At 41.0% G+C, this 22,519-nt stretch overlaps 2 protein-coding genes across 4 annotated transcripts in view; one reads left to right on the forward strand and one right to left on the reverse strand.

The window, feature by feature from the left end:
• MRPS35 (mitochondrial ribosomal protein S35) lies at positions 1-13,998 on the forward strand. 2 transcript variants are annotated; one of them, XM_074539002.1, is made up of 8 exons: positions 1-237; positions 1,700-1,743; positions 2,561-2,728; positions 3,121-3,181; positions 4,149-4,288; positions 5,046-5,155; positions 5,637-5,706; positions 13,563-13,998. In XM_074539002.1, exons 1-8 carry the CDS (start codon positions 48-50, stop codon positions 13,833-13,835), a joined length of 1,056 nt encoding a protein of 351 aa, XP_074395103.1. In that variant the 5' UTR covers positions 1-47; the 3' UTR covers positions 13,836-13,998. The 2 variants fall into 2 exon arrangements, with proteins under 2 accessions (XP_074395103.1, XP_074395104.1); XM_074539003.1 differs by having other exon boundaries at positions 6-203.
• Positions 12,982-22,519, reverse strand: part of MANSC4 (MANSC domain containing 4) — an 18,268-nt gene continuing 8,730 nt past the window's right edge. Inside the window, exons 3-5 of one of the 2 annotated variants that reach the window (XM_074539005.1) lie at positions 21,331-21,707; positions 19,830-19,964; positions 12,982-18,930 (exon numbers count right to left, since the gene is read on the reverse strand). In XM_074539005.1, the coding sequence (XP_074395106.1) occupies positions 18,254-18,930; positions 19,830-19,964; positions 21,331-21,571 (1,053 nt within the window). In that variant the 5' untranslated portion in view covers positions 21,572-21,707 and the 3' untranslated portion in view covers positions 12,982-18,253. Of the gene's footprint in view, positions 18,931-19,829; positions 19,965-21,330; positions 21,711-22,519 lie in introns of both variants that reach the window. The other variant, XM_074539004.1, reaches the window with a different exon arrangement.

Genomic DNA, 22,519 nt, shown 5'->3' on the forward strand with positions numbered 1-22,519 from the left:
CGCCGTCGCGCCGGGCGGGGCCGCGGGAGGAGCGCGGCGGGGCCGGAATGGCGGCGCGGGCCGGGCGGTGCTGCCGGGCCGGGCTGAGCGGCGGGGCTCTGTTGTCCCAGGCTCTGCTGGCCCAGGCTCTGCTGTCCCGGGCTGCCAGCGGGGTTCCAGCCACGCCTCGATGGGGACGCGCCGCTTTGTCGTCGGCGCCCGCGGTGAGCGGCAGGGAAGGGCCGCAGGTTCGGGAAGGTGAGCGCGGCGTGCCGGGGCGGTCGGGCTGCACCGCTGGCATGGCGGGCAGGGCTGCACGGAGCGGAGTCTGTGTTTGGTTTTTCCCAAGGGGAATTTCATCGCTGTGTGTGCTCCTGGGAAGCCTTTGGTGTCGTGCCTGGCCTGTGCCGGTGGGAGCGGTGGGTCTGGCTTTTCCCGGTGGGCACCTGGAGCACGGCAGGTCGCTGAGAGCGCCTCTGAGTGATGTCCGGTGATGCTGTCGTAGCTAAAAGTGTCGTGTCCTGGCCTGAAATTACAGATGTTTTTAACAGGAGTAGTAAAGTTGTGACATGTGGCTGTATGTGAAAGCACCACAAAAAGGTAGGTCGAGGGATAAAGATATTATCTAAATGTTATCTCTTGCACCACCCCGAACAGATGTATCGTTCGGTTTAAGATTTTAATAGCAAGAAAAGGATGAAGAGACATCGAGTTCTCTGATAAGGGAAACAAGTAACATGTGAAATCCAGAAGTTTTTGTGGAGTAGGGTTGTAAGACATATGAATGATATAAAAAAGAACCCAAACATCCCTTCTTAAATCTCAGTCATTGCTTTATGCTAAATATGCACAATCGTTGAAACCTCTGAATTCAAACCAGGCTTTTGAAAATAAATGTCATCAGGTCCACCTTTGTATGTCTGAGGCCACATTATATTCTGGTGTGGTTTTTGGACAGTGGGGTTTGGAAGTGTTTTAGAGTTTGAGGAGGAGGAGGAAAAGAAGGCAGACCAGCATGCAAAGATGAGTGTTTAATTGGAAAATCCAGTGATATTTGGTGACTTAATGCGTTCCTAGGGATCCCTCACCACAGCTCCAGGTGAAATCAGTGAGCTATAAAGTAGAGCCAGGAGAATCCCAGACCTGAAATGGATTAAACTCTTTCACTTCCCATTCCACTTTCTCTGGAAGTGCCCAGGGAGCAGGATCAACGTGTTCCCCACCTCCAGTTCTAGAAGAGAAGCAATCCAATGTCTGAACTGTTCGTGCAGGGTTAGTTGTGTTGCAGAGTGGCACAGAGGAGGGTGTGAAGCTGTGCTGTCAGAAGGAAAGGATGGAGCCATGGCACTCTCCTTTGGAAATGGGAACTCTTAAATTTATCCATTTTGTGCTGCTGGTGGAGAGTGATTTGTGACTGCTGTGTGGGAAAGAGGAAAGGGAGCATAGGAATGAAGGCAGAAATGTTCTTCATTTTTGTCCTTTGTTTTTGTCTTCCAAGTTCTTTTTTATCTTATCTTTTACAAAATTAATTGGTAATCTTTACTACTGAGTATCTGATCTTCCCCTTCTTCCATGTAAAGATTGTGGAGCATTACTGGATATTGTCACAAAACTAAAAAACCCATACAGAATTATCCTACATTTTTTGCTCTCAAAACTGTAGAATTATTTATTTTTAAAATGTATTTTTGTTAATCTCTTCTGTTTTTCCTTTTTTCAGGCTCAGTAAGGAGAAGAGGCAGGACACCACAGTTTGTAAGATCAGTGAGTACTGAAATTTACAGGCAGCTCATGTGTTGAGAGAGTTTTCTAAGCTGTGTGTTGTGTCAGTTTGCCCAGCAGCCCCTTCTGCAGTCAAATCCTGGTGGAACAATCCCCTGGGAGCATTCCAGGCCAGCACCTGCCTTCTGTAATCTTTTCAGTCTGTGTTATCAAAAATATACACTGAGCTGATGGGTAATTTGCACTGGCACCAGGGAGTGTAGGTCTGGAAAGTATCTTAAAGTGGCATTTCCAATAACCCAGATATGTCAATGCTGTTTTCAGACTGAGTTTACAGGATTTGTGATGCTTGTTTTCTGGCATAAAGTTTTTCTTTTCCTAAGAGCATTTGGCTGAAATGCTGGTCAGTTTTTGGAGGGTATAAGCTATTTCTGCAATGTACTGATACATCGTCCCTGCACTGGAATTTCTATGGCAAGAAATTTCAGCATTATTAAAATATGAACTGTTCCACACCTACAGAATTCCAGAATTCTAGATTCATTGTCTTGTCTAAATGTTCAGGCCCTTTAGGAAATAGAGTTTGCAATTCTGTACTGGTTTGATTCCCCCTCCTGATTTATCCCAAGGCAGGAAGATGGCAAGTTATTCTTCCTAAGTATCTCTGCCATCAAATGCAGTGGAAGATTGGGAAAGGCTCTCTGCTAAAAATTCCTTTACAAATCAGCACTAACTTTGGCTGTAAAGGTGTCTTGAAATGTCCAGCTGTGGGAATTGGTTCTTGAAATCATTGTTTGATGTGTTGATCCTGCCTTGTGGTAGATCCCACATATCTCCTGTCCCCTTTTCCCTTGATCAGGCTGCACCCCCCAGGACAGAGAGGATGGCTGTGGATCAGGACTGGAGCAGTGTGTACCCAACAGCAGCTTCCTTCAAACCTGCCTCTGTGCCTCTCCCCATCAGAATGGGCTACCCAGTGAAGAGAGGAGTGCCTCCATCAAAAGAAGGCAACCTAGAGCTTATCAAGGTAAAACATGTGCCATGGCTGGGGAGTCACTTTTAAAGTCACTGTTCACTAAGGCTGCACTGCTTTGATTGGATTATTTGTCTTGGTGACTGCTTTCTGCTATTAAGTCATATGATCCTCTCAGGTTTCTAAGTGGTAACAAATACAAAGTTAATTAACAAGTGAATGATATCAGGAGACTTTTTAGGATGGTCATGCCTGTGACTTTTGTCACAGAGTTAAGCCTTTCCCTAAATCAGACTTGAGAAGAGTCTGCTTAAATGAATATTTCCTTAAGCATGTTATACTGCCTTAGCAAATGTGAGAAGTGTAATCAGATTTCAGTAATGCCCATTTACTTCTGATCAGACAAAAAACTATTATTTTGGTAAATCTTAATGTGTCTGTTTCAGATCCCCAATTTTTTGCATCTTACTCCTCCTGCAATTAAGAAGCACTGTGCAGCTCTTAAAGGTGAGAGGAGGGGTTGAGGTTTTTTTGGGTTGGTTTTTTTTTGTTTGTTTGTTTGTTTGTTTAGTTGGTTGGTTTTTCTTTTTAAACCATCTCTGGAAGTTTTCAGACAAAGCAAGATGTGACTGTGTGTGATGGAGATCAGGCATGGTACACTTGCAGAGCTGGTTATTCAGCTGGTTGTGGCTGGTACTGTCTGCCTTCCTGCTGCTGCCAGGAGTCACCCAGGTGGTAGCAGACAAGTCTCAGGAGGTTGTCAGCACAAGAATAAGACTGAAATGTTACTTTAGCACAAGACCTTGCTTGAACTGATGAGTTGATAGTTCAGTGCTTTCCAGAAGGTGAGTGATGAATGTGACTCGGTTCTCAGAGAACTCTCTGATTGGGCAGGCTTCATCCATTATGGGCTGCATTTAATGACCAAAGAGCTTTTAATATGAGACCCTCTGTGAGAGCAGGGTCTGCTGGTGAGACACAGGGTCTACTGGAGTCCAGGAGCTTTCTTCCACTCAGAAAAACTGTGAGGGGAACCTGCTGAACTCAGGCAAAGTGATGAGAGTGGTGAGACACTGGAAGAGCTTGCCCAGTGAACCTGTGGATTCCCCATTCTGGAAGTGTTCAAGCTCTGGTTGAACAGGGCTTTGAGCAGCTGGATCTAGTAAAAAATCCCCAAAGCAGGAAAGTCACTTCCAGCCCAAACCATTCTATCATCCTGTTTGGCATTTGTGAGGCTGCAGCTGCAGTGCTGTGTCCTGTTTTGGGTAAGGCAGTACAAAGACAGACAAGGCAATACAGGAGCAAGTCTAGCAGAAACACTGCTGTTAATTAATGAGCATGGTTTCTCAGACTAGTACTTTTAAAAACATATATTGCAATTCATTTGAAAGAAAAAAAAACAGCCAAATACACCAGAGGTACAGGTATATAATACACATATAGTACTAGGAGTGTTTTTCTCTTTATTGTACAGATTTCTGCACTGAATGGCCGAGTGCTCTGGACAGTGATGAGAAATGTGAGCAGCATTTTCCCATTGAAGTTGAAACAGTAGATTATGTTTCTTCAGGGACTTCTATTCGGAATCCCAAAGCAAGAGTGGTGACCTTAAGAGTAAGTAGTAGTTTTGGTAATCAGCCTTTGTTTCAAACCCCTCAATGCTTGGGTTTCTTTCCCAAACATGCCAGTGTGATCTTCTGTAAGGAAATGAGAGAAATAGAGGGAATTCAAAATCACGCACAAGTGAATACATCTGTGTGTTCCTCACCAAATCTGTCCATTCATATTCACTGCCCTTGGGACTTGTAAGGCATTGTGGGGATGTGGGGATTCTATGCAGGTATAAATTGTTTGAATACTCACATTATTCTTGTCTTATGACTTCAATGTGATACTATCCAAAGAAATTCTGCAAATTATTAACTGTTCCACACCTACAGAATTCCAGAATTTTAGAACTCATTGTCTTGTCCCCCACCACATGTTCAGGCCCTTTACGAAATAGAGTTTGCAACTCTGTACTGGTTTGAGTCCCCCTCCTGATTTATCCCAAGGCATTTCCTTGGCATAAATCCTTCCTTCCCAAGGCAGGAAGATGGCGAGTTCTTCGTCCTAAGCATCTCTTCCATCAAATGCAGTGGAAGATTGGGAAAGGCCTGGCAGCTAAGATGGAAAAGGCTCTCTGTTAAAAATTCCTATACAAATCAGCACTAAATCAGCTTTTTCAACCATCTCTGAAAGCTGTACTATGCAGGCATAAATTGCATCCTGAATAGCCACCTTGATAGAAGATCTGCCTGTCTCAAGTACTTCCAGACTTCAGAGTTTGGATTTTCCAAGGAATTAAAGTTGTTTTCTCCTTTTCTTGAAGGTTAAACTTTCCAACCTGAATTTGGATGACCATGCAAAGAAGAAGCTGATTAAGCTCGTGGGAGAGCGGTACTGTCAGGAGACAGATGTGCTCACAATTACAACAGACAGGTGAGCTGCCAGAAGGACACAAAAATATTGTAGCAATGCCCACAGCTGAGAAAGGACTGAGTGTCTTCCAGCAATACCAGTTATTGTCTTGGTGAATTATTATAATTTAAGGCTAAAATGGCACTTAATTAACACTACTCCTGTTATTAACTGTTAAAAACACATTTTAAAAGAGTTCAGGCTTTATGTATGTTGGATTCCGCTTTGGCACAGGGGGCAAAGAAGTTTCTAATGTCTCCAGAAGATTTGTAAATCCTTGGGTATTGTATACAAGGTATACAATATTTTCTTGCTGCCTTGCAGCTGCCCATTCTCCTGTATTCTTATTATTCAAACTTCCATGATATTATTCTTGGTTGTGTGTAATTGAGAAGTACACAGGAATCAACCACTCATTTCCTAAGATTCCCTACATTACACAATAGAAAGTTTGATGGCGGATTTTAACCTTTTGTTCAGAAAAATGTTTTTGCATTTCCAGGTGTCCCCTAAGAAGGCAGAACTATGATTATGGCATGCATCTGCTCACAGTTCTGTACCACGAATCCTGGGTAAGCAGTTGTGCATGGACTCTCTAAATGTGCTCTCTGTCATATTTTAGAGTAAATAACCTTCTGTTCCAAGTCACTTTTCTTCAAATTCAACCAAGAGAACATTTTGCAGGATTCCAAACTCCTGTCTGTTAATTAGAATATGTCTTTTCTTGGGCTCTTCCTGGGCTGCAGTAAACTGTGGCTGTCATTTGGAAGTGTTCTTCTTAAATGCTCTCTCACATACCTTGTCTCAAGCTCTCTCTTGCTCAGAAAAGGGGCAGCCTTCCCACTTTCTGACTACAGTTGTTCCATTCACAGGGAATTCTTCACATTTGTCTGCTGTATTTTTGTGGTTGTGTTGGTGCCCTTCAACAATTTTACAGGCATTTTTTACAGAAAACTAGTGAGCAGCCTGAACTGAAATTGTTGTTGCTGGAAATCCATAGTAATGTTCTGGATGACTGAACTTTGATCAAATGTCCCATGTCATTATCCCATTGTTTGAGACAGACAAAGCCTTCATCATCTCCATATGTCACTCTTACAGAAGTTGTACCTTATCCACTGCTAAAGCTCATACTGACTGTTTTCAGTTCTTCTAGTGTAGGAAATGTCTGCATTTAGCATTTTTATGAATTGTTCTTGATTTTGATCACTTGCAGTGCTGATGTTAAGAACATCCTAAGGAGGATAAAATATATTTCCCTTTCAGTGGCACTTGCCTTGAAGGATAATTATGTAATTTTAGAGTGCATCAAATTAAATTGGTGGTGAAAAATAACATTTGCTGTACACATGGATGTTTTTCTCCCCAGCAGCATCACATTGCATTACAAATCTTAAATTAATGGCAGCTAGTTTCCAGTATTAAACAATGACAAGGGAGCTAGACAGTGCTCACTTTAATAACTTCAGACAAACACCATGGCTGTGCTGGGCTCCAGCTTTAATTAGTGCTGGCAGACAGGGCTATGCAATATTGATATGGGAGTGTTCAGTGTGTATTGAATATGCACAAGTCTCTTGCACTTTTATTACCTTTCATCCTCCACATTAATATTTGATGAGTTTGTCAATCACTTGTAATTGTCTTTGATTCCCATGAAAAATTAATGGTTTCCTGAGACATGGGATTTTATTTTGTGTGACATGTTTTATTTTGTGGCATGGTTTTTTCCCCCCTGATCAGGGATAATGCCTTTTAATAACTTGCTGAAAGATAGTTTGGATCCATTTTGTAAACCATGAGCAAACAGTGTGTGGTTTATTTTCATTTACATGAACTTTAATATTGGAGGGGGATGGACGGGGCCTGGCCTTCCATTTTGGCAGTAACATCAGTCCTGTTTGCAGAACTAATTGTAGGATTTGATGACTTTCCCAGCAGAGTAGTGCCACACTGTTAATGTATGTGGCTGATGGAATTGAATCCAAAGATGAGGGCGGTGTTCCATTCCTGCTGAGTGAAGGAAAGCTGGATCCGTGTAACTTCTGCCCTCAAGCCTGAAAACTTTGCCCATGATCTCTTTAAATGTGGCAGAACTCCTGTGATTTATGTTAATATCTGGATTACTGCATTTTGTCAATTGGAGGCATGCATAGGGGGAAATGTTATATGCAGATATACATTAGGAAATGGAATTTCAAGTGTAATTATGTTTTGGTTGCCAGGAATGCATCATCCTTTTATTACAGTTACAAATGCAATATCAGACCCATGAGTTCACTTATTTTAAAACAGTCTTAAAAATCTTCAAAACCTAAGAATGTTCATTTATTTTCTCATTGTAAAATACTTGGAGATGTTTTGCTTCCTCTTTACTAGTTGTCTTCTTACTAATCAGATATTTGTGTTTTATTAGCTTTCAGACTATATTAATTAGATGGCTGATTTGCTCCAATTAGTAAGAATTGAATTTCTCTTCTTTGGACTTCTTCTGTGATTCCTTTCATATTATCCCCCAGGACTGTGTCTGGATTGAATTAATCAGTGAAAGAGTGAGCTATATTGATGGATTATTAATCAGCAGCTTAACCAGTTGTATTTTTGCTGCCTTCAGATGCTGGTACTGCTTGATTGCTGTAACATCACTCCAAACCTGGATGTGTGTTTATGATTCAAGTGGTTTTTAAAGAGTTAGAGTTTGCTGCCCTCGAGTGGTTGAAAGGATCGTGGATGGATTTCTTCTCACAGCTGGGATTAATAGTTAATCACTCAAAAGTCCAATTCTGTCAGGAGCTGAAAGCAGGAATGAGAAGCAAATGCAGCACAGTCAATTTTCCAGTAAGGAAAAACATTAGGATGAATTGAATTTTTATTGCTCCAATTCCATGTGGTGTTTCAACATATACAGGATGAGGGAGAGTGAAGGATCTTGATTCAGCCTTGCTAAGCTGGGATCTTAAAAGATTACTAAAAAGTTGTCCTGGATTTTCTATTCTCCACTTCTTCTTACAGTAAGAAACAGAAAGGTGAGGGAAGGAGAAGAATGAAGAATGGGCAGACAGCATGGCACTGGAGGCTTAACTAAAATTTATCAACCCTGCAGCTGTACAGTTTCATTGAATTTCAGAAGAACTACTTTTACATTTCTTTTTAGAGCTTTAGGTGGCAAGGCACTGGTGGGATGCAGTCACTGTGTTTTCATGCTGAATGGGTATTTTTACATGACCACTGATAATAACACTCAAATCCACCATACAGCTTTTCTTTAGGCTTCATCTTCATTTTTTTTTTAACTACAGTCATTTTAAGCCATTCCAAATAAACATAATTTTTGCCACTTCAGGTCGTCCCAGTAATATTTGGTAACAGAAGAATTTTGCAGTTTCATAGTGGGAGTTTACCTTGTAATTCAGCCTAAAATATGTGGAAAGAATATGAGTCCACTGCTGAAACCTAAGCAGGTCCCTGGCTAGTTAGGATTCCAAAGCTCATGTTAGGAACACTCAGGATGTTATGGCATGGGGGTTGTGGAGTTGCAGTGGAAGGTGGAGGAGACACTCAAGTCTTGCTGGAGCTCCCTGGGCACCTTTAGTGTCACTGAAGATGTTCAGGGTGAAGCTCCTGACTTGGGGACCTTAGGACAATGAAGGGTGGTGTAACTGTGCCCTCCCTTCCTAGAGCAGGCTTCTCTCTCAGCATGGTTTAAGTTATGCAGACTGAGGCTGAAGTGAGGCTAGTCTCCAAATGTTGGGATATGTCCTTTGTTTTGAACCATGGATTGCATTGCCTGCTCACCAGAATCAGCTGAGAAAATCCTCATCAGTAATGGGAGCCAGAAAAGGTAAAGTTAAAGTGGCTTTACTCATATTCTCTGAGTTCAAACATCTAAAATCAAAGGAAGGATGTTTCTTGACATTGAATTGTGTATTCTATTAGAAAAGGAATTGTGTATTCTATTAGAAAAGGAATTGTGTATTCTATTAGAAAAGGTTACACTTTTTTTTTTATACCTCTGGGAACCAAAAAGGATGAGCATTTCATCAAAAGGTTGAATTAGGAATTGTCTTTGTAATATTTCTGACTGTAGTAAGCCTTTTGGAATAGTTTGTGCTTAAACTCCATGTTTGTTGTTGCTGGAGGAACAAGGCTCTTTTTGATGCATAAATACAATTTTTGAGGCTGTTCAGTTTTCAGTCTATGTTGGAGTGAAACAAAGTCTCATGGGGCATAGACATTAATAAACTGAACAGAAAATCATCTTGGATTTTTAATATCACTGATCTGTCTTGATGAGATCAGAATGTTATCTGGTCAGCCTTCTAAAAACAAAGTGAGGTAGATAAATACCTTACAAATGACCCTTTCAGAAACCTGGATTTTCCAGAAAATGCATGCAGCTACTCCAGCCTAGGGAAATGAGATATTGTCATTAGTTTTGAAGAGACTGATGGCAACTTTCCTGAGTTAGTTACAGAGCCAGAGACTAGACTTGAGAGCATCATTAATTATGGCAGCATCTTTTATGTAGTATTAGTCTTTAGGGCAGAGTTCTGTTTCTGTTTCTCTGCTTGTTCTCCTTTAGTGTTATGCATTTGTACCTCACTGCAATTTTTATCCTGATAATTTCTCTTTATTTTCCCTTGACCCTCTAGAGGTCCTACCTGTCCTGTGCCATTGCTGTGCCCTAGAAAATACAGTTCTCCTTATTCAGAAGAATGGATTTTAATTTATTCCACATCACCAAGCAATTACAATTTCTGTATCCAATCTCATATGATACAAATAGGTTTTGCCTTTCTACAATCTTCCAAACTTCTGTTGATATTTCTGAGTTGTTAATGAAATAGTACCAATCAAAGTGTATTATATCCAAAGAGATAAGCACATAATTGTTTTGGCAACTCCCTTAGGATTCAAGGTTCCCAGTAACTTGGAAAATGTTAGCATAGCTGTCATTTATTAGGTGAAAATCTAAGATTATTGTACCACAGAGCATCTTTTATTTCAATGCAATACAAAGGTATAGGTGTATTTATTCCAGACTGTACAGTGTTTGAAATTCGACTTGGCATTTAAGAACCTTTGCTTCCCCTCAAAAATAATCCTTTTAAAATACCTGGTCTTTGCTAAACAACATTAAATATTTAGCTGTTCAAACCATTGAAAAGAATATTAACCAGCATGAGTCATGCTTTTAATTGTCCTCAGGATTTCTGTGTGCCACTAGAGAAATTTTAGTTCAAATATTTTTCCAAAGAAAGATCAAGTAACTGAAAATTTTAAGCCTCTGTATCATTGCAGCAACAAAATTGTGCAAGTTGAACAGGCTGAAAAAAACCCAAGCACATTGATGGTGAAATGCCTGCTTAAGAGATCCCAAATTCTTCCCTTTCTTCTGCACTTTAAGGTACCATATAAAGAGAAGCCTTTTGTTAATGGCTTACATGTAAAAAGCAACTTCACTGTCCAAAGTCTGTTTCAGCATTCATACTCTTTCAGAATTCAGATTAAGCACTGTGAAGGTTTGTAAATCTCCCAAAAGACTGGCTTAAACTGTAGCTAAAAATTTGCTTAGAAACAAATTCTTACTATGTTTATGGCATTGAAAAAATAATTCTTTATCTTTGCATTAGGAAGTGAAAAAATAGCCTTTTATGCCTCTTTAGTCATAGGTTTAGATCTTTGACTTTATATGGAAAAGTGTTTTCTGGTGTTTTGATTTGGAGGGTTTTTTTATTATTATTGTAAGGTTTTTAAGAGGAAAAGGTTGAAAGTATCAGCTGAGTGCATCTGTAGCCAAGCTGGATAATACTGAGATTCTGTCTTAGGTGTAACAGAGTGAGGAAACCATTTTTAGTGAATTCTTGTTTTTAACCTGGTTCACAAAGTGGGGATTCTAGGAAAATGTTACACAGCACCACACTTGGATTCCACTTCTCACACTTTTATTCTCATTTTTAAGACTGCAGTTTTAAAACTGGTGAACAGTTTTTAACATGTTCACTAACATGTTAAATCTGCAGGGGACAAAAGTAATTCAACTTTAAATTGATAAAATTTGAGTGATAAAGACCTAACTTTTGAGCTTTATTTAATTGTCCTCATTAGTTTTATTCATAACACTTTGAACTGAGACTTCAACAGGTGTAACATTTCCACTGTTCAGGCTTCATGGTGCTTGTCTACCTAGAGTATGTTTCCAATTGCCTGTATAATTCTACAGTCACTTTTCTCTTGCAGTAAATTCTGTTGAAAAGATATCAAAATTTCACTGGATACAGTTTGCAAAAACGAGTGGATTTGGAAATCTCCCCCTACTGTCAAGTCCCTTCCTGCCTCCCCCTCACCTCCCACCACGCAGTCAAGATTTTATTTTAAAATCCATGCTGACAACATCATTCTGCTGGGAAAGATTCCAAGAAAGAAATACTCAACAGTTGCTTTAAAATCTTGCTCTGTAATGCTCTCAGTAAGTAGGGAAAGCTTAATCTGTTTATCAGCATGCATCTCCAGAATCCTGTGAGTTGCTGTGTACAGAGAAGGATATTCCTGGAGAGGCAAATGTAATACTGTGATTAGTCCTTGTTGTTTCTGCTGTGACTTAGAGGTGTTTAAAAGCCTCACAGGGGTTTTTTTGTTTGAACTTCAGACATGAGTTTGGTCCAGGGAGTGACCAGCATTGATACCCATATTCCCTTACCCCTGAGAAACCCTATCCCTGTGAGAGAGGCTTTGGCTTGGAAATTCTGTTGGAGTTCAGGGGAAAAAATGTCTTGGACAGCCTCTCTGCAGGTAACCAGGGGATGTGTAGAGCAGGATGATGCTGTTAATTTAAAACTGTAAATCTCCACCCTGGATTGCAGGGTTTGTCAAGCAGACAAGGAACACTTCACTGTGCCCACTTGTTCCATTAATGTTTCAGCAGTACAGGGCTACAGGATGTCCTTTTGTTCCTGTTTGTCCCCTCCAGAAATTGAGTGAGGTCCTTTTACTCCTGTGCTTTATTGTGTCCAGGGTTTAATGTCAGTCATATGAACCTCTGAGCAGTGTGAATTGCTGCTTCTGACTAAACATTTGGACTCAGACTCAAAAGACAAGAGATGCCATTTACCAGGTGCAGGACACAGCAGTTGGGAAACTGTTTTAAATTCAGATGGAGGAATCCAAGCACACAAGAGTTGCAGGGTGAAAAAAAATCTTGGGGTTTAATTAAAGGTTATTGAATACTGTGGCTTGACTGCAGCTACCTAATGCTTAGTGGAAAGAATAGCCTTTAAATAAACAAATGAAAATACCAGCACACACACCCCTCCTTACCCTTCCCAAACGAAATATACCCTGAACAACAACAAAAAAACCCTCCTACACGGACTTGCAAGATGTTTTTTTGGTTCTGCATAGCACAGCTAAAAATTTACTGAAGAGCCCTTTTTGGCAAGTGATTTCAGAAAAGACAAAATCAGTGTGATATAAAGGCTTTACTATAAGGTTTCTTTAAATATATTTCCAGAGAAATGCAAGTTTTATTTAGGCATGATTTTATAACAATTATAAGAAAAACATGAATAGCAAACCTAAACCCAAAATACTTCAAACTGTGATTCATACATAGGTGAGGTAATATAAAGATACGACCTATTGGTTACATCAGTAAAGTACTAAATAATTATAAATGCTCAAACATACAGCCTGCAATATATAAAAATGCAAATATATAAAAATGTAAATATATCACTGAAGCATCTGTATTTATCAAAGTACAATAAAAATATCAAGTTACAATATTTGAAATATTCTTTAAAGATTCTTTCAAGGCCTGCTGGAGAGATGTTGAAAGATAGAATTGATACAGAACAAGTGTATGTACAGGCATTGGGATAGTATCTTCTGTCAGTGATCCTGTCTAATTTTGCAGCACTGAATAGGTAAAGATCAGCACTTTGTGGCTAGAGATTCTGTTGAGCAATGCATTTTGCAGGAAGAAGAAATGGATTTGTTGCTGGTGCTTTTCTTCATGAATCACTTCATGGGTTACTCGTTAGGCACTGCCTCAGTTTCCTCCCACCAGCCAGTGCAGCCAGACCAGAACTCTGTGCTAGAGACTTAGTTCTGCTTCCAGAACTGCAGTGCTGAGGGCTCTTTAAAATAACTACTTTGCAAGTTTTTTAGTTACTCATTATGTACAGTCCATAAGCTTTTTCTCCCACTCTGACTCAGCCAGTTGTATCTGCCTGATACAGAAAAAACCTGATGAGGGGGAGAAAGGAGTTCACTCTGCTCATACAGGCTTGAGTTACAAGGAGGAAATACCTTCCACCACGAATGCAGTTTTTATTTAAAGAGAATTGCTATGAAGATCAATTTCTTCAAATTATTGTTGCTTTGTTTCAGTCCTGGGTAGCTCTTAAGGTTGTGCATTTTCTTTCAGAAAACTGAGAAGTGGGAGAGCGAGAAGTCTGAGGAAGACATGGAAGAGTATATCTGGGAAAACAGTCAGTCTCAGAAAAATGCCTTGGACACCCTGCTTCGAATAAAAGCCTCAGAGAATGTCAGTAATGTCACTAAGGAGGAGCTGCTGGCATCTGAGGTGGTGAAAAATTACAGAAACTCTGTCATTGCGCTTAAAAATGAAGGTGAAACAGAAAGTAACATATCTCAGTACAAGGAATCTGTGAAGAAACTATTGAATATACAAGCATGAGAAGAGCAGATCTCATTATAGAGATATTCAACTACTGTGTTAGTATTTCTGATTATATGGATGTATAATTATTCAGAACTTGAGCCAAAAAGTTGATGATGAGTTAAGTCCTGTCCATGAATCTTGTCTTTTGAATAAAGTATGTTTGGATTCATACTGGTAACTTGAATGTTTTATTCTGTGTTTTGTTAGCATGATCAGTCCTGTGCTTAATCACATTCTGATTTCTCACACTTCTTTGGGCATTTAACCTAGAGCAACAATGTCAAAACTAATGAAATTAGTTAATACTTCTAGTTCCATTAATTAAAAGTCTGAAAATTAGGAGCTCTAAATGCTTTTCAAATGCCATTCAGATTTTTGCCTATGTGTAAAATAAGGATAATGTTGCCTAAGAATCTCAGTTGGAGAGGTGTTGAAGCACTCTGGATGGTTTAGGTTCTCAGTTATTGTGAGGGCAAACGAATATCCTATGTAAAAGCACCTGTCTTTAAAATAATGGAGTAAAATAAGGTGGAAAATGGGATGGTAATGGGAAAGTGAACCAGCAGTTGTTGAGAAGATCCCAGAATACCTGGGACAGGAAGAATGATGAATGTTGGTGAGGTGAGTTTGTAACTAAATAGAAATGGACTGAGCCTTGCTACTGTCAGGCCTCCTGACTTCTCTGTTGAATGTACCCAGGCTTCAAGGAAAGAAAAATTTAGCATCCTATGTAGCACAGGGAAAGGATTATATGGATGTTTATCTTATATTTGATAATTTGTAATTGATTTAAAACACTGGAATCACAATTTTATTGCCTTCTCACAATTAAGGAAAAAAAAAACCCCTGCCAAACCTTGAAAGGACATAAATAAATCTTGCTTTATTCTACCTTCCTGGCTTAGTAAGATTTCAACTTAGAGAGAAAGTCATTCTCTACAAGGGGCAGAGGGAGTTAAGAATTCTGCATACTTATAAAAGAGCTGCCTATGCCAGCAGCTCTTTGAACAGAAGCAGTGTAAGGAAAAAGCTTGAAAGCTGAGGGGAATTGATTCCTGCAGCATTCTGTGTGCTGGACTCGCTCCCTGCTAGGATTTCTCACTGTGTGCTCTGTGTGTACATACAGCCAAGGAGTGCATCTGTTCCCACTGCCAAAACACTCTCAGTTTAGGAAGGATTCTTCTTAGGTCAGGATTGTTTTCATATGGTGAGAGACTGAGTTTAATGCAGCTTTTAATTCCTATGAGAATTTGCCAGAGCTGTACTAAGACTGAAAATGTTCTGTAATCCCAATTTTGCACTGGCTGAGCTGGTTCTTTAGTAGTCCTTCCTTTTGGATGTGTATTAATGTAAAATTTTAGCAGAAGCTTAATGTGGGGAAAGTGTCAGCTGTTATCCTATATCCAGGGACAATGAGGGCAATGTTTAAATTCCCATTTGAAATGGGAATATCTGTATAATTCCAAATCTCTGAACAGCCATCAAACCAGAATAACGGAGGAAGTAAGTGCAGTTTGACTCGAGAGAATGGGGCCTGAAGCTGTGCCTGGCTCTGTTCCAGAGGCAGTTTGTTTCTAGTATGTGGACAAGAGAAATGTTTCCTTAATTAGCTTTGTCAGTGTCTGCACAAGGGCTGCCCTAGGAACCAGCCTGGGGAGCCAGTGGTGTGTGCAAGGCTGGCAGGAGTGAGGCCCTGAAATGTCTTAAGAAACCCCAAGTCCTGTAAGTTTGCTATTCTCCACAAAGCTGTCCTTCTGTACTCAGGACATGTGAGCATCTGAGAAAATCCTCTGCAGCAGAGGACATCCCAGTTTTCCTTTGCTTTTCACAGAATGGACCTAAGCAGAACTCTGGAAGTCATGGCTGAAACAACAATTTGACCTTATAAATAATAATGTCTGGTAGAGAGAACAGCACAGCAAGGGAAACCAACTTTTTCATTAGCTTCACAGCTAATTGATGGAAAACCTAAAATGCACAGGCATGTCCAGCTCTCTCTGAAGTGTTCAAACCTAACTTACATACATCCTATAAATGTTTCAAGTAACACAGGCAGGATTTAAGGTGACTGTCTCCTGAGCACCAAGTGTCTCTCCCAAAAAGAGATGATACCTACAGGCCAAGAGCAATGTTGGGATAAAACTCAAACTTACACTTGTGATTACAGTACAGAACTTGTGTAATGCAGTGGGCAGGACAAAAGGCAGCTTGGATGCTATTTTGAGCTCTTGGATGTTCCTCTCTGCTATTCTGCTTCTCCCTTCTAAACTGTTTGTGTTTGAAAGTGACAGTATTTCTCTGTGACTGTGCAGAATACCTGGAGCACTGGGATCTTAACCCCTGTGGGAGCCTTCCCAACCTCAAGGATATAAAATACAGCACATATTTTTAAGAAGTAAACTACACATCTCTATTTTACTGTAGAATACTTTTGTATCATCCATCTCTCTGGAAGCCTGTGCTGAAGTTTAAAAACTGCAGAGTTAGAGATTAAGAGATTTACAGGTTAAAGCAGCTCTGCAGCACAATAATAAACACATCTTTAGCACTGGTCACTTATTAATGTGTCATGTATATTACAATGTAAATGAGGTGTGCATCCCCCTGTGCACACCTGTGGGAACTTTCCTTTTATCCCCCATATAAACATTCCTGAGAGTGGACATTTTTTCCCCCTGTTTTCAGGCATAATGATGCTACAAGCACAAGGAAGGGATGAAGAGGCAGTTGCCTAAAAAGGGATGTGCTGTGTGCACAAATCATCTTGCTACCCATTTCTTTCCCTCATACCTAAAATGTATTTATTTATTTATTTTCTTGTGACTCTCTTAGTCTGTAATGAAATAGCTCTGCTATTGTGCTTCATATAACCTTTTGTCTACCAATTTTTTTTTCCTCTCTCTGACAACAAACCAAGAAATCTCTTCAGAACATAATCTTGCTTTAATCATTCCCTGCTGTCCCAGAAGCATTTGCTCGTGGGACAGATAGCATTTTTCATTTTGTGTCCTACATCTTTTTCTGGTAAGAATTGAAGTCCCAGTTGCATTATATGATTCTTCAGAACATATTGAGAGTAAGACTCAATGGAGCATCAGGGCGCTCTGAAGTGCACTCTGCAATATGATAGAACCTGTCAGTTTTCAGTTGAACTCTGTAATAATTGTCTGAGAACAGTAATATCTTAACAGCACAGAGTAGAAAGGTGATGGCTCACATTGTTTGTTTCCACACTGATTCTGTTAAGAGCTAAGTTCCTTAGTCTAGCTTTTGTGGCTGAAAGTTCAGCAATGGATAATAAATATATGTATTATGGATTTAAGCATCTTTCCCTGTCCTTGATGCATGGTTAAATCATGAATCAGATAAAAAATGCATTCTTTGCAGCATTATAAATTAACGAGTGAGGGGCATTGTTTTACCATAGTGCTGCCTCAAACTGCAAATCTTACTTTGTGAAACAGGGAGGAGACCTTGTGCACTCTCCTGTCTTCAGAAACAAAATATAAGTTGGTATTCCAATAAAAATCCCAGGTATTAAACAACTAATCCTAGCACAAACTGTGTATGCCTCTGTAATTGAAGATAACAGAGTACTCAGCAATGCTTGGCAAAACCCTAGGCTAAGAAAACTGAAACACATTATCCAGCTGAAACTATAGGGCAATGCTTAGGTCAAGAAAAAATATTTTTTCTAATCTAAATTAGATGAAGCTACCTGTGTGTAAATTCTGTATCCTAAAAACTACATGCAATTATGTAGCAATAATAATGGCATGTATATTCCCAGATTTTTTTTGAGAAATTATATTTGGAATGGAGTGCTGCAAGGTCTTGAAGTTTGAATTGCCATCTTGGCAGCACTCAAGACTGTAAAGTGAACACAAGCAGAATTTTAATGGCTGTATTCAGCTTGAAGAAAGGCATCCAAAAGTACAGACCTAGTTCTTTACCAAGTGTTTCTCTGAGTTTAGGTTTAGCCTTTCTTTGGCAGAAAACGGGATCATTTTGACCATTTCAAACAAAAAGACAATTTCATAAGTCACCTGTGTATTTCTGCATTACATGGGATGTTTATTCATTTGGTAGCAGATAGACAAGTACAAAAATAACTATAGCAGGATTTCTCATCCATTTAAATAATTCTCTGCCACACAGACATGCCAACATTGCAGCTGCACTGAACCTGGGGGAAAGTGTTAGTGTTTTTCAGGCATTAATCTGCATCAGATTATGAACCAAAATGCTTCAAACAATGGGAACTGTGAGTGGGTGTTTCCTACCTAGAGACAGGGAGTTGTGCTTCATCTGTTGAGAACTAAATCATAACCAAAATATTCTGAACTAAGTTATGACTGCTTCGGTGAGAGAAGCAAGCTGGTGTATGGGGTGCATTTTTTAAATCCTGTTTGTTCCAGAGTCAGGCTGGTGTTTCACAGATTACCTCTGCCAGGAGCATGTTTTATGAGCTGTCTGGACATGGTTGTTCTTGTCCTTACGGGTTTGTAGTGACCCCTCCTGTAGCTGCAGCGCCCAGCTGTGAGAGCAACAGTGCAACAGCACAGGCAGAGGAGCGAGGAGCAAAGCACAACAGGAATCAGCCAGACCCCCAAAGCTGCAGCTTCCCAGGCAGCTGCCTCGTTGTCTGATGTGGAATTCCTGCCACTGGAGCCCTTGGTTTCATTGAGGTGCTGCTTGCTGCTGTTCAGGTGAGGACGGGTGGGCACGTGGGATAACACCTGGGCAGGCCTGGGGGTCCAAGCTGAGTGTGCAGTCTTGGCTGAGCTGGTGCTGACTGACCTGCTGCTTGTCCTCTCAGCAAGATCAATGGCTGCTGGGGAGGTTTGTGCCCTGGCATAGGCAGCACCTTCAGTTCTCTGCACTGTCAGGCTCCAGCTGGGGCTGGGAGTGCTTGCTGGTAAGCCATGGCTCATGGCAGCAGGAGGAGCTCGGAGCAGAGGAGAATCTGACGTGGTGCCATTGTGATGTTGGCATCTTCCCCCGTCAGGGGTCTTTGTGCTGTGCTGCCTCTCAGATTTACTTGCTGAGGAGTAAGCATTTGCCTCTTGGAATTTCAGTTTCTCAAAAATGAGAAGATCTGGGTCAATCCCTATGGAATAAGGATAATGTTAGTTTATTGATAAAAGCTTGTCTGTACACCCACAAAAAGGATCCATGGAGACAGAGGCAGGGCAGGGAGCACAAATAATGCACTTTTGGATTGGAAGTGTCACTGCCTTGGGTTATGGGACAACTTATGGAATGCAAGGGATTTTGGGATTGCACACAATTTACTATGGGATGTTTAGGGAAGGAACCAAAGGTGAGGAAAGGGTAGTGAGGGCAGGGAAATCCAGGAAAGCTCTGTGTGTGTGGCAGTCTGAACCAGCAGCTGGAGGGAGGCTGCACCCTGGGAGCTCAAACATCCCAGGGGTGTTGAGTCTGGGGTCCAGACTGGGCACCCTGAGAGCATCTCAGCCCAGCTGCCAGGGGACTTTGCATTGTATATATGTGTGTGTATATATCTACACATATTTATATATTTTCACTAACACAAAAAGCAGGATGAGGTTTTGGTGCTCCCTGTGTTGGTGTGTTTGCTTTATGTGTTTGTCTTTTTTACCTCTGTGCTCACGGGGCATTTGCCTAATGAAAATAAATGTTCAGCCTTGTTACTGCTTGGGTCTGGGGACATGGAGCAGTGGCAGCCTCCCCTCAGTCTCTCAGAGCTGGGAGGGTATTTTGGCCAAGCACAGCACTGATGAGGTACTCAGAACATGAATCTTGAGAGCAGGCTATATCTTCAAGCTCCTTTCTCACTGAGTGGAAGAAAGGGGGAAATTATTTTCAGAAATGGGTATATAAATGAAAAAGGAAATAAGTCTTTATCTTTTTTAGCATTGTGTTTTACTTCAGGAGATCATTTAGCACAGCAGCTGACCTGGTATAATTTTAACATTTCCTACAGCTGCTCTGTTTTCAGCCTTTATAAATGAAATGCCTAATTACCTGTTGTGATGTTGTACAAAATGACATCAACTCCAGCCTTTAGAATGCAGCTTTCCAAAGCTGGGCAAGACATGTGCAGGCAGTTCCTGTTCCCATGAATGGCTCCATGGTAGAACACTGCTAGATTGCAGGAGACTGGAACCCATAAAGAACAAAGGTGAGCTTCTCAGCAGAATGACCATTGCATTTTGCATGTTATGACATTATTTAACGTCAGAAGTTCAATATATTTGCCTAGATCCTGTGGAAGGAGAGACCAGATCCTCCTCCCGTTGGTTCTCTCATTATAAACTCTCATATAAACTAATTGAGCATACAGTCAAAAGAGAACTTCTTATTTTACATCTGGACTAGAACAGCCACATGAGTGCTACTTCTGTATTTCATTAAATAATAACTGATTTAAAGCCCTTTGAAATGCCCTCTAATATCTCTTTTTGGTTAAGATAGCAAAAAAATTTTTTTGACTATATATGATTATGAAAAGGAGATTTCAAGTTACCCTTTATTATCTCTGTAAGTATCCAGTCCCATGTAGGGGGATATGAGAAAAAGCTTGTTGTTGAGATAGGAACAACCTTGCTGAAATGTACGTAATTTTTCTCACCTCATATTATTTAAGACACAATTTGACTCTTCCCAGGATTGCTGCTGGATGTTATTTATGTCACTGTCAGGTTGTGAAGGTCATATTTTTGCTCATAATTCAAAATATAATCTAAATTTATATTGACTTTTTTTGGTAACCTCACTTTCATCCTCCAAAACCTTATCCCAACCCCTTTCCAGCCTGGAGAGTTTTGAAAATTTAGGCACCACAAACATGCAATTCATGTATCCTTCTAAAATACACTCCTGTAGAGTACAAGTGCAATGTGATACAAAGTACAAGGCTTAGGACAAAGAGTGATTTTGTTTATTTTCACTCTGAGCCTGAGTTTACCAGAGAAAAGGGGCGGCCAGCTGAATAACTGCTATTATTTATTGCTGTAACTTTAGTGTTACTGGTTTGCACAGTATAAACACAGAATAAGAGAGAAATTTGTATTTCAGTGAAGGACACACTGTGTGTCCCCTCCACTCTCCCTCTCACCATGTCCTAGTCTGATGCCATCCTGCAGGAAGAGAATGCTGCTGGAATCACTGTCACTGGGGGTGCTCTATCATATAGATGGGGATGCCCCATAGACAGGGATGAACACTGAAGAGTGACTCTCTTAATGCTGGTATTGCCAACTAAGTTACTCTCTTAATATTGCTATTACAAGCCTTGTAACAAAGATCTAAAGTTGCAAAGCAGACCCTAAGATTTTAGTGTGTTCCTAGTGTAGTCTTCTGAAAAAACACAGACTATCAACTTTCTTTCCATGGGACAACAGTTGCAATTTGCCTCTGCTTTCCTGCCTCCTTCTATTTCTTCTTCAAGCGAAGGGCTGTTTATATAAACATTACCCAAAATGGGGGCTCGGTGCGTGCCAGGGCGCTGCCAACAAGCACTCACCGTTGCTCAGGAGGCAGCAGCTCCTGCTGCACTGCTGGGATGAGGGTTCTGCGTAGCCCCGCAGCAGCCGCGCTCCCCGGCGCCGCGACTCCCGCAGGTCCAGCCGGAGCCCCGGGAAGGGCCGGATCCAGCAGTTCCTGTAGAAGGCGGTGGGCGAGCAGAGGCGCTGGGGGAGCCCGGGCAGCCCCAGCAGCCCCAGCAGCAGCAGCAGCGCTTGTGCCGCCGCCAGCAGCACGGCCATGGCCCCTGCAGGGCCTCAGGGAGCCGCGCTCTGCCCCAGCGCTGCGCCCGCACTGCAGAGAGCATCCCTGGAAATCTGGGGATGCTGCCAGGGACGTGGGCTCCTCCACACAGTGCCCATGGTGCTGTCCGGGCAGCTGCTGAAAGAGAGCAGACATTTAATGAGCTGCACAAGATTATAAAGAGTTATTATTGCCGTTCTCTAACTTAATTATTTGGAGGTGGGTTTGGGACACAAAAGAGAACTTGTTTCTGTGGTCCCCTCTTCATGTCCCATGTCCTCAGACCAAGCCACGCAGACAGCCTTGAGATTTGGTGAAAAACTGCAAGCTCAGCACCTTCTTCCACCTCATTTTGTTCACTCTTGCACTCAGAACAGAGAAACAGCTCTGTCTAGGATTTGAACACTTGTAGTTATCTGGTGACTGCAGAAATTTGCTTTCTTATGCTAACACATGAACCTCCAGCCAGAGGTGGAGATCTGTTCCCCTTCCTACACTATTTTGATTGCAAGAATAATAAAATTTTATTTGCAAAGATCTAGAACCAGATGAACTCTCTATGACTGGGGAGGGCTGGAACCTCCACTTAGGCTATGATTGTGTTCTCCCCCTAATAAGCTTAAAAATATTGAGCAGTTCATGCAAGCTTTTCTGCTAGGAAAAGGCCTGTCAGAAAGAAAACACAGCTGACACACAGGGAGATGATTTTTTAAGTACCTGGTCTGAAACCTGAAACTCCCACATTTTTTTCTTAATAGGACCAAATCTGATCCCTGCTTCCCACATTACACTTTTCATACAGAAAAGCTTTAAAATATTACAATACAGGATTTGATTTAAACCCAGTGGACTGCATAGTGAGGTTGAGAGACTTAGGTAGAAGTGTTGTTTGCTATAAAAACTGGATGTTCAATATATAAGAATATTTTACACTGTGTTTTTACTCT

The sequence above is a fragment of the Zonotrichia albicollis genome, chromosome 4 (genome assembly GCF_047830755.1).
Source record: "Zonotrichia albicollis isolate bZonAlb1 chromosome 4, bZonAlb1.hap1, whole genome shotgun sequence".
Taxonomy (NCBI): Eukaryota; Metazoa; Chordata; class Aves; order Passeriformes; family Passerellidae; genus Zonotrichia; species Zonotrichia albicollis.

Excerpts from the sequence above, each read along its gene's own strand:
- MRPS35 (XM_074539002.1), top strand. The coding sequence starts at position 48 with ATGGCGGCGCGGGCCGGGCGGTGCTGCCGGGCCGGGCTGAGCGGCGGG. Across the intron at positions 4,289-5,045 it reads CAAGAGTGGTGACCTTAAGA|GTTAAACTTTCCAACCTGAA; the intron begins GTAAGTAGTAGT and ends CTTTTCTTGAAG. Across the intron at positions 5,707-13,562 it reads TTCTGTACCACGAATCCTGG|AAAACTGAGAAGTGGGAGAG; the intron begins GTAAGCAGTTGT and ends ATTTTCTTTCAG.